The 16,001-nt window shown below is 40.6% G+C and overlaps 2 protein-coding genes across 5 annotated transcripts in view; one reads left to right on the plus strand and one right to left on the minus strand.

Moving 5' to 3' along the window:
- LOC134218563 (glycogen-binding subunit 76A) overlaps positions 1 to 11,213 on the minus strand; it is a 52,593-nt gene extending 41,380 nt beyond the window's left edge. For 2 of the 4 annotated variants that reach the window (XM_062697712.1, XM_062697714.1), the window contains exons 1-2: positions 10,958 to 11,213; positions 9,820 to 10,637 (exon numbers count right to left, since the gene is read on the minus strand). Coding sequence is in view for 1 of the 4 variants with exons in the window: in XM_062697709.1 (XP_062553693.1) it covers positions 9,820 to 10,024; position 10,400 (206 nt within the window). In the remaining 3 variants the exon portion in view is untranslated. The remainder of the gene's footprint in view (positions 1 to 9,819; positions 10,638 to 10,957) is intronic. The other 2 variants (XM_062697709.1, XM_062697713.1) reach the window with 2 other exon arrangements.
- Positions 11,214 to 12,730: 1,517 nt separating this feature from the next.
- The window catches only part of LOC134218564 (divergent protein kinase domain 1C), a 32,090-nt gene continuing 28,819 nt past the window's right edge, over positions 12,731 to 16,001 (plus strand). The window contains exon 1 of the mRNA XM_062697716.1: positions 12,731 to 12,847. Within this exon, the coding sequence (XP_062553700.1) occupies positions 12,824 to 12,847 (24 nt within the window). The 5' untranslated portion in view covers positions 12,731 to 12,823. The remainder of the gene's footprint in view (positions 12,848 to 16,001) is intronic.

A 16,001-nucleotide genomic window follows, 5' to 3' on the forward strand; every position in this document is an offset into this window, starting at 1 on the left:
AAAAAAGTATTTTTAATTTTTTGACGAATCATGGAAAATGGAGCAACTTTGCAAAAGTTTTTTCACGTGTGAAAACAGAACCGGGTGTATTTGGATATTTTAAAAAATGTTTGAGTGGGATGCACTTTGTGCAGGGAGCAGAGGAAGTTTCCTTCCCGAAAAGAACATAAATCAGACAAAAACTCAACTTCTTTGAATTGGCTTGATACTTTAGCCCGCATGGTTAACAGAAGCTTCTAAATTTAGTTACGCCTTTTTTATCACAGAGACAAGCATATTAATATTCATTTCCACATTTTTATTTCAGTTGCATCACATGGTGCAATGACCCATTTATTTATATCGGTGTAGTTATTCAACAGCCATAACGGGAGACTCTCTCACTGTATTTTCCGGAGCCAGTTTCTCACAGTATCCTAGAAAAAGGACATTACACTATGCGCCGTAGCAGAAAGCTTTTCCATTGGTACATTTTCACTGAAGCACATCCCTTTGTGTGTGCTTCTGCAATGCACTTGATCCCAAAATTGCACACAAGGAAGATTCTATTTTTCCCCACAAACACACCATTAACCATTGCACCACAAAGCCGAATCTCCGCAGCTCCGAAGGAAATGGAAATTCACTACATCCAACAAACACCACCCACTCGGACGATGATACGGTTGATGATGCGAATGACAAACCCGCTGAGGTTAGGAGGAGAGTTGCATCGCATCATGTGGTAGGGCAGTGACGGCAGTGGACACCAGGAGGCAGGATTGGCGTCGTACATTTTTTGCCGTTCTGTTTTTCTTCAACAATTTTAATTGATTGTATACGAATCGCTGACCCCCAATGGGATGCACCAAGAAGGCGATTATTGTCTCGCGTGTGCAAGCAAAGCAAATGCAGCGCAATAATCGTTATCTCCTCGCGCGGTGTGGATGGTAATTTAGCGATGAGTGTTGTTTGAGAAGATATGTTTTTGATGTGAGCTCGGTATCCAAAAGTTGGTTTGCTTTGATTTTTTTTGGTTTCGAGGCTAATAAAAAAGGTCGTTAAATTACCATATAGGGTATATGGTCCTAACCTTGACTTGATATGCTACTGTCCAGTACATTATTATCGTTGTAAAGCTTCTCATTTATGTAACTTCCAATCAAAAGTATGCCACTGAAAGGATTGCCTTTTGGCAAAAAATGGTTTTGATAGGTTTAGATTAATTATTAGTTTCTAGTTTCACTTCAAAGGCTGGATGTGTTGAACGTGGAATGAAAGCGCAAATAGCAATAACTTATACCAAATGATGACAAACGTTAAATTAGTTAGTAAAAGCTACTGTAACTAGTGATTTAACTCCGTAACTAGTAGACAATAGAAAAATCATTGCACTAAAAGTCCACCATACAACCCATTTTGAAAATCAATAGTTATGAGTTATTGATAAACTATTGAATGGTCGGACCTGAATTACTGCATATTCTCATACAAATTCAAACGTCGATTAATGCACATCCTTTATTCGGGTTTTGTTTTTATTGAAAATTAATATAGGGGAACTGTAGCTGGAATTCATCTCATCGCTCCGATATTCATCCCATCAAAAACAAAGCAATAATGGAAAGCAATTTGATTTGTTTCTTATTTTTGTGATTTTTTTTTAGCAGTGAGCATGTATGTTGACAAAAAGAAGCAGCAAAATTGGTGCTGTATTTTTTGTTTCGCGATAAGATAAATATATGTCCAGTGAGATGGAGATCGGAACAGTTTCCCTAGGTAATATAGACAAATAACAGCATGTGTCTCGCAAGAATAACCTTTTTGAGCAGCTTCAAACATTTTTCTAACCCATGGCAAGCTTCGACTACGGCTTTCAATTTAGCCAAAGTAGACAATTTATGCTCGTTTGTTTTCTCGACAGCATAAATGATCATATAAAAGAATCCAAGAGGTTTACACCAGGTGAACTAGGTGGCCATTCGCCAGTTCTGTTTACAGAAAACGTACGTTTAAGTTAGAAATAATTATAAATTCATGCGGTATGGAGTTTCATGTAAAAGTAGTGGCTTTATAATTATTTTCAACTAAAACGTTGCTATTCAGTAAACATGCATACAGAAAAAAAATCATTATTCAAAATTTTAGGCCATTTTAGGCTGGAATGCCAAAAATGTCTTCAATATAATCGTTATTTTGATCCTCAAACATGACCATTTAGTATGAAAATCATCTTTATAACTATTTCCTGCTTGCTTTATAACTATTTCCGGGGGTGTATATCCTATAACTGTGTCTATCAGACCGTTGTTCTAAATACAAAGTGTTAGATATGAAAGCAAAATTTCAAAAAGTTACGCTGCCAATTGCATCTTTAGAACATTGTGTCAATGCATCTTTGAAACATTAAAAAATCAAAAACATTGAAGTCGCTTAAAACCAAACTGACATTTCTCAGCATTTTGTAGCGAAGAACATATGTTTTTTTTGCACTATGAATGAAGATAGAAAGTTTCTATAGATAGAGAGATATCATTTTTAAAATAACTTAGATTTTAAAAATTGAACGAATTCAATTTGATTTTATGAAAGTACGCACAATTTTCAATGAAAATAGACACCGTTTTTTACTGTCTGCTATCGTATCTGAAAATTTCAAATATTCTGTCTTTATTCGAGTTTGTTTAACCCTTTCAGGACGACTTTTATTTTTAAGAATATTTTGGAGTACCTTGAGTATCCCGTATTCAAGACAATTGGATTTGCATCTTGCGTATATGCTTGAACCGTATTGGGTGTATACCGACGATGAGGAAAGGCTTTTTGCAATGTTCTCATCGTTGGTATACATTCCTTCTGGTTCAATAGGCATATACGCACCATGCAAACCCCTTTTTTTCTTACTTATCAAGAAAATTGGATTTGCATGATGTTTTTATGTTTATTGAACCAGATTGGGTGTATACCGACGATGAGGACATTTGAAATGCCTTGATTGATCTGATAGATATCGTGAGCATCACGTATTCAAGAAAATAGTATATGCCTTTTGAACCGGATAGGGTGTATATCTGCGATGAACTTCATACATAATTCATAGTATGAATTCATACTAACATGATCTTTTCCACTACATACTTGGTACTTCATGATGTCTACCGGGCCAAACGTGTTTTGTAGATAATGCTAGACAGAAGAATCGGCTCGGTCCATGGCTACACGTCGCCAGCCACGCAGTCTACGGAGGGTCCGCAAGTCATCTTCCACCTGATCGATCCACCTTGCCCGCTGCGCACCTCGCCTTCTTGTGCCCGTCGGATCGTTGTCGAGAACGATTTTTACCGGGTTATTGTCCGACATTCTGGCTACGTGCCCGGCCCACTGCAGTCGTCCGATTTTCGCGGTGTGAACGATGGATGGTTCTCCCAACAGCTGATGCAACTCGTGGTTCATTCGCCTCCTCCACGTACCGTCCGCCATCTGCACCCCACCATATATGGTACGCAGCACTTTGCTTTCGAAAACTCCAAGTCCGCGTTGGTCCTCCACGAGCATCGTCCAGGTCTCGTGTCCGTAGAGGACTACCGGTCTAATGAGCGTTTTGTAGATTGTCAGTTTGGTACGGCGGCGAACTCTATTCGATCGGAGCGTCTTGCGGAGTCCAAAGAATGTACGATTTCCAGCCACTATACGTCTCCGAATTTCTCTGGTGGTATCATTTTCGGCAGTCACCAGTGAGCCCAAGTACACAAATTGTTCTACCACCTCGATTTCGTCACCACCGATGCCAACTCGCGGTGGGTGGCTCACATTTTCTTCTCTTGAACCTCTTCCTATCATGTACTTCGTCTTCGACGTGTTGATAACTAGTCCGATGGCTTCCCTCTTCAGTCTGATGTAGGCTTCCTCCATCTTCTCAAAGTTACGTGCCATAATATCTATGTCGTCGGCGAAGCCAAATAGCTGGACGGACTTATTGAAAATTGTACCACTCGTGTTAATCCCTGCTCTTCGTATTACCCCTTCCAAAGCGATGTTGAATAGCAGACACGAAAGACCATCACCTTGCCGTAACCCTTTGCGGGTTTCGAAGGGACTCGAGAATGCCCCTGAAACTCGAACTACGCACATCACCCGATCCATCGTCGCTTTGATCAACCGTGTCAGTTTATCCGGAAATCCGTTTTCGTACATTAGCTGCCATAACTGTTCCCGACCGATTATATCATATGCGGCTTTGAAGTCGATGAATAGATGATGTGTGGGCACGTTGTATTCGCGGAATTTTTGCAGTACTTGGCGAATGGCGAACACCTGGTCCGTGGTGAAGCGTTCGCCATAAAACCCACCTGGTACTGCCCCACGAACTCCCTTGCAATTGGTGCTAGTCGACGGCATAAAATTTGGGAGAGTACCTTGTAGGCGGCGTTCAGTAATGTGATTGCGCGGTAGGTGCTACAATCCAGCTTATCGTCCTTTTTGTAGATGGGACACACTACACCTTCCACCCTAGCAGCACAATTCACGTTGATATGGTTGAAATAACTCGTATATGACCAAATTTAGTTGTATATGAGTATAATAGACTGATTTACAACATGTGTGTTGCTCGGGCATCCACTCCTGCGGCAAAACTTCCTCCTCCCAAATCTTGGAAATGACCCAGAGCAGCGCTCTAGCCAGTGCCTCACCACCGTGTTTAAATAGCTCTCCTGGTAGTTGGTCAACCCCAGGGGCTTTGTTGTTCTTCAGCCGGCCAATCTCCTCCTGGATTTCCTGGAAATCCGGGACCGGTAGAATTATGTCCTGCGCGCGTTCCTCCAGGTCCATCACCATACCGCCATCTTCGTCTGCCACATCGCCATTCAGGTGCTCTTCGTAGTGCTGTCGCCACCTTTGGATCACCTCACGCTCGTTTGTAAGAAGGTTCCCGTTTATGTCCTTACACATATCAGGCTGCGGCACGTGGCCCTTACGTGAACGGTTCAACTTCTCATAGAACTTTCGTGTGTTATTAGTGCGGTACAGTTGCTCCGTCTCTTCACGGTCTCGATCTTCCTGTTGACGCTTTTTCCTCCGGAAAATCGAGTTTTGTCTGTTCCGCGCCTGTTTATATCGTGCCTCGTTCGCCCTCGTGCGGTGTTGCAGCAATCTCGCCCATGCTGCATTCTTCTCTTCTACTAACTGCTCACATTCGCCGTCATACCAGTCGTTTCTCTGATCCGGGGGCACCGTGCCAAGTGCAGCGGTTGCGGTGCTACCAATGGCGGATCGAATATCTCTCCAGCCATCTTCAAGAGACGCTGCGCCTAGCTGCTCTTCCGTTGGGAGTGCCACTTCCAGCTGCTGCGCGTATTCTTGGGCTTGTCTACCGTCTTGTAGCCGCCCAATATTAAGCCGCGGCGTCCGATTACGACGCGTGTTGTACACCGTCGAGAGTTTTGAGCGCAGGCATACTGCAACGATGTAGTGGTCGGATTCAATATTCGCACTGCGGTAAGTACCCGAGAAGTGTCGGAGAAGAATTTACCGTCGATTAGAACGTGGTCGATTTAGTTTTCCGTTTCTTGGTTAGGTGTCTCCATGTGGCCTTGTGGATATTTTTGTGGGGAAAGAAGGTGCTTCGGACTACCATTCCGCGGGAGGCTGCGAAATTTATGCATCGTTGGCCGTTGTCATTAGATACGGTGTGCAGACTATCCGGTCCGATGACCGGTCTATACATTTCCTCCCTTCCTACCTGCGCGTTCGTGTCACCGATGAAGATTTTGACGTCCCGCAGTGGGCATCCATCGTATGTCTGCTCCAGCTGTGCGTAGAACGCTTCTTTCTCGTCGTCGGGTCTCCCTTCGTGTGGGCAGTGCACGTTGATGATGCTAAAGTTGAAGAAACGGCCTTTAATCCTCAGCTTGCACATCCTTGCGTTGATTGGCTGCCACCCAATCACGCGTTGGCGCATCTTTCCCAGCACTATGAAGCCGGTTCCCAGCTCGTTGGTGGTGCCACAGCTTTGGTAGAAGGTAGCCGCCCGATGCCCGCTTTTCCACACTTTCTGTCCTGTCCAGCAAATCTCCTGCAGCGCAACGACGTCGAAGTTGCGGGGATGTAATTCATCGTAGATCATCCTGTCGCAACCTGCGAAACCTAGCGACTTGCAGTTCCATGTTCCAAGCTTCCAATCGTGATCCTGTATTCGTCGCCTAGGTCTTTGCCGATTATATCGAGTCGCATTATCTCTTATATTGTTCGTAATTATTGGTTTTCCAGGCGGCTTATTGGGCCTGCGCAAACCTCCTGTCTCGCCGGAGGGCCGTCGTGTCAGGGCTGTTTAGCGTCCCACCTAACACCAGGACTTGGGCTTGTGCGCTTTGAGCGGCACACGGTCGCTTTGGCGGAGCCTACTTGCGGATACATGCAGCTTTTTATAGAGGTTTAACAGGGCCCACTGTCAAACCCCACCACATCCTAGGCAGGCGCCACAACTCGCAGATGGCCTGGGGAGGGATCGTCAAGCCCTTGGACATAGTCCCTGCTGTCCCTCTCTACGAACTAGTTGAATCTATTTTATCAAGTATTCAAACTTTGAACAATTATTATGTTTTGCGATAAAAATGTTGAAAACGAAGGATATTAGGCTTCTTTTGATTATCCAGCACCAGAAATTATTACTTATGAAGGTATAAGTAGGAACAGTGATTTTGAGCTGATTCAATGCTAATTGAATAAATAATAGAAGTAACATAGACTGAAAAAAACCTACACCATATCTGAGATTTTAATTGAATGATGAATTAATAATTTTTTTGGCAAATTGACTTAGATTCAAAGAGACATAGGATGCTTAAATTACCGATTTTTTTTTAGCAAACTCTGATTTTCATTGAATTTTTGCAGCAAATGATTAATCATTGAATATTTTAAAGTTATTTTCAGAATTAATGCTTGGCTGTGGATATACATAACGGAGCGTGTAGTTACAGTCTTGTAACGCACGGTTTCTGTAATTTATGACGGTTTCTGTAATTTATTTTATCATTTTCAGGGATTAGATGTACAAAAAAAAATCTTCCAGTCCTAGAAAAAAGTAAAATAGATTATCGAAACCGTCGGAAGAAGAATTGAACTCTTTTTTGCCGCGTTACAAAACTGGAACAGCCAAAAACTACCACTTTTTTTTACAAAACTGGAACAGCCAAAAACTACCACTTTTTTAGTGTTTTTTACTAACCCGAACGTGTGACCTTTAGCTTTCTGATATGGTCTCAAAAGATGCATGGCCTTTCCAAAAAGATTACCAAGGCATCCCAAAACATTTCAAGGAGAGGCAACGAAAATTTAAATGTGGAAAACTTAAATAATTCTTTCAGATGAATTTATTGCCAAGTTCCTTCAAAACGTACCAAAGTTTCCGAGAGTCCTAAGACATCTCTAGTTTTTTTAAGTCAGCGCTAAACCTAGATGAATATTATTTGTAATGTTCAAGTCGTCAATGGATATGTTGAAATAGCTGAAGGCCAGTTTGCGAACAGTTTACATGATTTAGGTCGACTTTTTTATGTTTATAAAATTAGAAAAAAAAGTTAGCCCCCCCTAGAATTTTTCGTTCTTCTTCTTCTTCTTCTGCATTATCAGCTAAGCTTGAAAGACGATAAATATATAATTATATATTCATCGTCTTCCAAGCTTAGCCGTATATGTTCAAAATAAAATAAGAGGCGAAAGTACAGATTTGATAGTTCCGTTAGGATACGGCAGGCATGACGAATGCTTTATAGAAGATTTATATCATCACAAATATTGCCTGCTGCTTATCGTGTAGCGAAGATAGCGAAGACAAATTCAAGGTACTATGTTGCCATGTATGTCTCCTAAAGGCAAACATGATAAATTAGACAAACTATAAAAAAATTCCTTTACAAATAATTAAAACCAAATCATTCATAAAGCTGAAGCGCCACAAGGCCAAACACTTAAGCTGTAAGAAAATTGTTACACACTAAAGAAATGAAAATAAATTGAATTTAAGTTAAAAAAGTAAAGTGTTGCAATGTATGTTTCAGTGATGCCCTCGGAGAAGTTCAATGACCAAGACAAAACCTTCACAACCTGGAATAATCGACTAATAATTATTGGAACAACCAATCTAAATGCGATCCCTGTTGAGTGAAAGATCCTGAATATAACCCTCAGGCTCTCCCTTGGCCAACGCTCAGTATGGAAGCGCCACAGAATATGGAACAGAATCGACTGAGCGTAGCGAAGCCAAATTATTTTTTGAACCACCCTAATTTTTAGTTCGATACTACTGGTTCCTGTGTTTACATTTGCTCAATTTTTAGTATTTTCTTCGGGCATTAATCGCGATTAGTGGTAAGTTTCTATTTCATAGAAGTGATTTTAGATAAGCATCCCATCAATATTTCGGGTTGCTTCTGTGCGAAAAAGTATTCGAAAACTTATTTTTATTACGCTGTGAGAAGAAGTGAAGTGCAGTGATAATCGCGTGGGGATATTAAGCTGGCACGTAACTACTAATTTATCCCAAAGTTTGAGCTTAAGTACATAGGATACAATAAAGAAATATGTTCATTATGACGGGAAGTAAAATCATAAGCTATGAACAGGTTAGTAATTTGAATATTGAAGTTCTGCGTGCAATCAAAAATATTTATTACGCCTGACGAAATAATTACTACAAGGCTACTCGAAATTAACAAGCGTGCTCTGAGAACAATAGCGGGATTAGTATAACTGGGCACTGTTCGAATAGATATTATAACATGATCCTGAAGAAGAAGAAGAAGAAGAAACGCCTGATTTAAAGTTATGTCTGTCGCTTCTGTAACATAGGACGTGAAAAAACATTATGTAAGCGAATGCCCAAATTCTTAAATGGTGCATGCAACCAACCTAAAGAGCTTTGAACAGTAAAAGGGTAGTTGGTTTCATCAATGGCTTATCAATGCAATATATTGAATAGGGATTCACCACAAAAGTTGAATTAGTGAACACAGTGTTTGGTGCGATTCAGTAGATACTTTGTACTTTATTCCCAGAAAAAGAAGCACGCGATCATTTATTGAAAACTATTAGATACAACATCTAAAGTAGATTGATACGGCGTCATTCATTATTTTACTGGAATTCAACTGAAATTCCGCTAAACCTACAGAACTTCATATTTGAGATCAAGAATAATTCTAAAAGCCATGAAGACCTGCCGTAAAATACGCGGCTATAAAATAGATTATGCTCTGGTGTTTCTCAGTTTAAAAATTTAAAAATATCTGTTCACCCAACCGGCGGCTGTTAGATTTTCCAACAATTCTGTATGAGAATCTACCAAAACCTGTATAAGAACTGGGCATATGCGAAATTGCTAGGTTCTTATACAAATATTGTATAAGAATCTAACAATTTTGTAAGCTTTTCTTACATTTTTTGGGTAAGAAGCCAACAATTTCGCATATGCCCAGTTCTTATACAGGTTTTGGTAGATTCTCATACAGAATTCTCATACAAATTTCTGAATATAGTTTGGTTTGGCCCTCTCATGTGTGTATTCACGAATATGTCGTTACACAATTTGAAAAAAAAAATAGATCAACTTTCGCTATCTTTCAGAACATATTTGAAACATTCTGGGAAGTTTTGTATTGCTCTAAGTAATGCCGAGAGACATAAGAAACTTTTAGGCTTCCTGTAAAAGCATAATCCAAAAGCTATGCAACTCAGTTTACTTAATACTTAACTTTACAACTCAGTAGTTTCAACCGAAACGAATTCCCAAATCGATAAAGATATCAGTGTGTTACGCCTGAGCCAGAAAAAAACACTTACCGTAGCTCAATGAATAATCCGATAAGAATTGCAGTCACGGTGATGACGGTACTGTGCACCCAGGCACCGAACAGTTGTCCAGCTAAACCCAACGATGATGGCGACAGAAGCGAAGCTCGATCCTGGTCAGCGGATACCCGGCCGGGAGGTTCGTATTCAGGAATTGCGTCGTCGTTTAGGTCCTCGTCGAGATTAGAACATTGCACTTTTTTTTCGTTCAGTTCAGCGTACCGGGCGTTAGCGATGTGGTCGTTCGAAGCATTATCAACACAACGGCACAGATGGCGTACAACACATTTCGTGGGGATTTCAACAAAACACAAATAACAAAAGATTTAATTAGATTATTGCTTGGGACTTCAGAGTTGTGATCTCCTATTTAGGTGGGCTGCTTCAGGAAGCTTCCACAGCAACTCTTGCGTTTTCCCAGCGGAACAGACAGCGAGAGTCGCAGATAGAATGAATAATTTTGAATTTATGGCCTCCACTCGAGGTTTCACTTTCTACCGAATTCGGTTGCTTCAATTTCGGATCTCTGTCTCTGCTGCTGATTGATTCTATTTTTAATAAAATATCTCACTTTTTGCTCGGTTGGTTTGAAATTCGTTTGCGTTATTCGATTATAACATTCAATCAATTTGAATTCGTTGTTTCAATATACACTTGTTTGTATAGTTTCCTCAATTATTCCTCTTTTGAAATTGGAACATCTTTACACCACTTTTTCGGGTTTTATTGAATACACTCTCACTCTGTTATGCGTGTTCGGATGGACTGTTGTTCTTAGATGCTATCAATTCTTTCACGGTGAGTCGAATCTGTGTGAGATTGAGAGAAAATTTGAAGATTCTGACAGATCTGTCGTGCTTTTACGGGCGGTATCGACTGAAAATTCCGACATTTTCCGTAAGGATTCCTCAAATAATGCCCAATTAGTTCACACACACTCGTATCAACCGTAACCTGAATCGCTCGTAACTAGGTCGGTCACAGAACTTCACACGCAACGATAAACACTTTTCCCCCGCACATGTAGGTGGAGTACCAATAATGCCGCCACCAGTTATAACACTTTACAATCCCTACAATAACTGGGGAATTTTGCTACATCTCAGATATCACACGCGACACTACTTACGAAAATCGGTTCTCCGAACTGGTCCAGGCACAGTTCTGGCCCTGGATGCCGTATCAACGGAACTACAGATATAGTGGAACCTCCAAAACTTGGACGCGCTTCCGATCCGGACGTCGTTCTGTGAAGAAATTTTTCTCTTCTGTACCAGTGCCAGTGCCCAAGTGTCAAGAGAAGGACGTAGCAAGGTCGTTGAATCGCTTGGTGGTTAACTACGCGAATCTCTTTCTCTCGTGAACAACGGCGGTCCGTCCATCATCGCGGTGTGGTGGTTCGGTCCATATGTCCAAGTTAGTATAAAGGAGCTCGCTCACTTGCCGGTGTGTGGAGCGCATGCGTTTCGCTCTCGCTACAAATGCTATGCACGCTCTCATGTGCTCTCCGCTGCCCCAAAATTCACCCACCTTGGCTACTATCACTGACTATCCAAAGCGTTTCGATGTGTCCCTTGGAGCGAGCGTACAGTAGTTCACAGAGTATTGTGTTTGATGGGGACGCAAACGGAATCATAGAATATTATGCATTATGCCGGTTCCTAGCATAACGGTACATATTTATAAATTGCAAACTTATATTTAGGATTCTTTTTTGAACAAATTTTGAATGCTTATCATAAGTGACAAAAAGTTACTTTTGGGAGCAATGGGTGCAAAGTTTTTCAATATTTTTTCGCCTCATACAAATTGTATGAAAGTTCAAAAAATGAACAATTTTCTATGAATTTTCACATTTTTTATCAACATTACACAAACTGTTGCAAACCTCGAGAATCAAAGCATTTTTTGCTGTAGTCAACCTAATATTCACCAAAATGTCACTTACACCCCTCTGCTCCAGACAATGTAGACCAGTAAACAAAATAAGGATTTTAGGCAATTAAGAATCCTCTTGATAATATGCAACTTGAATATTATGTTATCAAGAGTCCTTCCAAGTCCACTCTTAACCACTCTTTGAAGTGTTTCACCCGATAGGATACTCATAAATAAATGGTTCGTGTTTGTGCTAAAAAGATAATATGTACTACATTTTCAAAATAAATTTGTTTCAGGGTTAAAAATTTACTCAATAAAGACAACATATAACACTGCATTTGATTATGCAGAGCATCAATTAATTTGAATTGAATTCCCACCAAATGTTTTGTAGATTTTGTTCTTAAATGTCATAAAATTGTAAAACAAATATGATATATAGGTATGTCTCATTGACAAAATTAGTACTATTCGTATTCAAATACTTCTCCTGTGGAAAAAATACGAATTACATATATCGTGTGAAGCTGAACGCACTCTTGTGGGTGATGCTGTGCTCGTACCTTTTCGAGTTTAAAATTTTCGTGGCCAGAGACCAATGTGGCGTCAAAGCTTCCCCAATTTGATTTTCATTAATAAAATACCTCTGTAGGGTGGGAACACGCTCTCTGAGCGAACGAATCAATACGCGCTCGAGCTTGCCGCCGTCATCTGGTCCTCAGCACCCCACCGGTTCATGCCCGCAAATCTCCGTACTCACCGCCCGACGAGTTCTTTGCTTTTGGTTGTGGTGAACCAAAACATTGCGCGGCTCGTCTCGGGAACGTACATTCACGGTGGACTGGACACACACTCTTGCCTGCCTGTAGCTCTACGTATATGACTAGAAACGAGAGACGTAAATACGATGGGCCACTGACTGCACTTTCGGGAAGACTCACCAGTTTGGACAGCAGAGAGTGTGTGCAGTGCGATGCACTTAGAAAGAAGTTAGGTGGAAGATGGAGCGATAATTCTTGATAAATGCGATACAAATCGAGAGAATGAGGCCAATGAAATTATTCGTTGATTGTGTACGAGGTAACCCTGCAGCCAAGGACTTTCCTTTATCGTAATGGAACAAGGATTTCACAATTTGGTAAAGAATCATTCGGTACTTTCTGCTTCTATAGACATGACTGCAGCTATTATTTATTGTTGATTATTATTCAGCTTCATTCATTTGTGATATCAAAAATATCGACATCAACATTGTCCATATATTAAAGTTGATGTACGAAGAACGTTTCAACGCGCTTCAATATATCCTGTAACATAATTTCACAGCAGTTGTATTCCTTATAGAACGCATCGAACTTTTGATAGAAGGTTCGGAGACCATCTTAGCTCTTCCTCCTATTATTCATCACTGAGATAATATCTCGTCCACTACTACAGACCGGACTCGATCATCCGGAGTGTTGAAAAAAATTTCACTCCGGATAATCGAGCCATTTTTTGTTTTGTTCTGAAAATTTAACTTTTGCTCAAATAATCTTTATTCTAGTTATAAAATCTAATGAAATATCCCGTTGGTCGGTTTTTGGGTTCTGTCTACCGTTAGAGGTCAGCGCCGATCCGAAAAACGACGGCGGCCGCGTTTATCATAATTTTGCTCGGCGAAGGCTTTATTATTTATTACGTTCGTAACGTAAATTTAATTTTTCCTGGATATTTTAAAGACATTAACGGGAAAATCTTGTTATTTCGCCGGAAAATCTAATGAACAATCCCAGGAGATTTTTCCAAGTTTTTCGAATTTTCAACAGGAAATGCTCTAAAGTTTTCACCGCAATTTATTTAAAATTTTCACGGGAAATTGTTTAGAAGTTTGCCTATGCCACCGGGCATGCATGCTTCGAATTTTTTTTCTGGTCGAAAATTTTCCGGAGTTTCCACTAAACAGTGATTTTTTTTAAGTTTCACAAAAAATGTTTCCAACGGAATTTCAACTGGATTCTTCTCATAATTTCTTTGGATTTCCACGAGATTTTTTTTGACAGTACGACCAAACTAGTCATTTGGCTGAAAAAGCCATTTGTTCTAACAGGTCGTTTGGTCGAATAGGCCTTGTCGTCGAAAATTCCATTTGACCGAAATGGTAGTTTAGCAGAAAGAGCAATTTGGCCGAAAATGTTATTCGGCTGATCGGATTATATGGCGAAAAACGTCGACCCGTTCGGTCAAATTATTCACCTGGGAAATTTCTGGAATTTGCACCTGGTGGGCTTAATGGCCATGTGCGTCAGTCGTCTAAGCATATTTGCAAGCCATGGAGTGTGAGTTTGATTCCCGCCCTAGTAAGGAAAAAACATTTCGTGAAGCGGAAAATGCTCCGCTGGTTCACTGTGTGCTGTGTGAATGTCCTGTCCGTTGTCCAATGTGTTAAGTATTCAGTCTGTGCGACCTCTGGTCAAAGACGGTGATCATGTCTTCCTTACTTTTAAATTCTACAAAAAGATCTTCCAAATTTTTAAGGAAATTTACTCAGAATTTCAACAGTAGTATTTTCGAGATATCGAAGGAAATTCTTTAGAATTTCCATTGAAAGTTCTTAGTTATACGAAAAGCTTTTTCGATTTTTCAACGAAAAATTGTATAGAATTTTCAAGAAAAATAGCTTTTTTTCACAAGAAATCCTTTGGAGTTTCAACGGGATTGCCATAAACTGTCGGCGGCGGCGACGGCGCACACCTCTAACCACCTTTAGTCCTCTGGGAAATCTGGAGGATCCCAAAAGGTAAAAACTTCAAAATTTTATCGTTAAGCACCAAGATTTTTCAGATGCACTTGATGTTGTGGCTTATACATGTCGCCACGACATTCCATAAAATGGCCAATGTTCTTGATTTCCGTTTCCTTAGAGTTCTTTCATAAAATCTGTAACGTCGAATTTGATAATTTCGATAACCCACCCTCCCTCTTGTAACATATGAAAGGTTTATTTTTTTTGTACGGATCGTAATGCTTGGTCTGACTTCCTTATTTCCCCAAAAGCGTTACGTAATTTGTGAACAGTCCCTTAGGAAAGCGAGAAAGTCACTATAATTACTAGGTGTCTTGCACATATTGGATACGTTACGGATAGACAAGAATAATATTTCTATTTTTGTAAGATGGGTAAAAATATTACTCCGGATAATCGAGCCATTTTCTCCGGTTAATCGAGCCCCGGATAATCGAGTCCGGCCTGTATTCTAATTCAAGTAGAACAGCGTATTTTTTATTACATTCCAATACCAATTTTGGTACCTTCTTCTTCTTCTTCATTTGCATTAAATCCCCACACTGGGACATTGCCGCCCCGCAGCTTAGTGTTCATCATTAAGCACTTCCACAGTTATTAACTGCGAGGTTTCTAAGCCAAGGTACCATTTTTGCATTTGTATATCATGATTCATGAGGCTAACACGATGATACTTTTATGCCCAGAAAAGTCGAGGCAATTTCAAATCCGAAAATTGTCTAGACCGGCACCGGGAATCGAACCCAGCCACCCTCAGCATGGTCTTGCTTTGTAGCCGCGCATCTTACCGCACGGCTAAGGAGGGCCTCCATGTTGGTATCTACAGATTGATTAATTTCTATACTTGCCGATCGTAAAAGTGAGCATCACACTTGCCTACGCCGCCGCAATCCGGTTGTCCAGCAAGAGTAATTCCAGATAATATGTTGTAGTCCGTTGTGTAAAGAAATGGTTTGGCTGCCATTGTTTGTATCTGTCGTATATGTAGATTTACTATATATTCAGATGTCGGGGGCCCTCCTTAGCCGTACGGTAAGACGCACGGCTACAAAGCAAGACCATGCTAAGGGTGGCTGGATTCGATTCCCGGTGCCAGTCTAGGCAATTTTCGGTTCGGAAATTGTCTCGACTTCCCTGGGCATAAAAGTATCATCGTGTTAGCCTCATGATAAACGAATGCGAAAATGGTAACTTGGCTTCGAAATCTCGCAGTTAATATCTGTGGAAGTGCTTAATGAACACTACAGACGGCTCTGTCCCAGTGAGGGATGTAATGCCAACGAAGAAGAAGAAGACATCTGAGTGGGGATTCCAGGCAGAGTTTCAGAAAGAATTCTAGGATAGGTTCCATGGTAATTCAAATAAGAATTCTTGTTGAAATTCCAGGAGGAACTTTAACCCTTTCAGGACGGATGGGTTATATATGCCCAGCGTTTTGACTGGCTGTGAAAAATCACAGAAAAGAGCTAGGTCCCCACTTTTTTCAGCAAAAATGTTCATCAGGATG

The sequence above is a fragment of the Armigeres subalbatus genome, chromosome 2 (assembly GCF_024139115.2).
Source record: "Armigeres subalbatus isolate Guangzhou_Male chromosome 2, GZ_Asu_2, whole genome shotgun sequence".
In the NCBI taxonomy this organism is placed as follows: Eukaryota; Metazoa; Arthropoda; class Insecta; order Diptera; family Culicidae; genus Armigeres; species Armigeres subalbatus.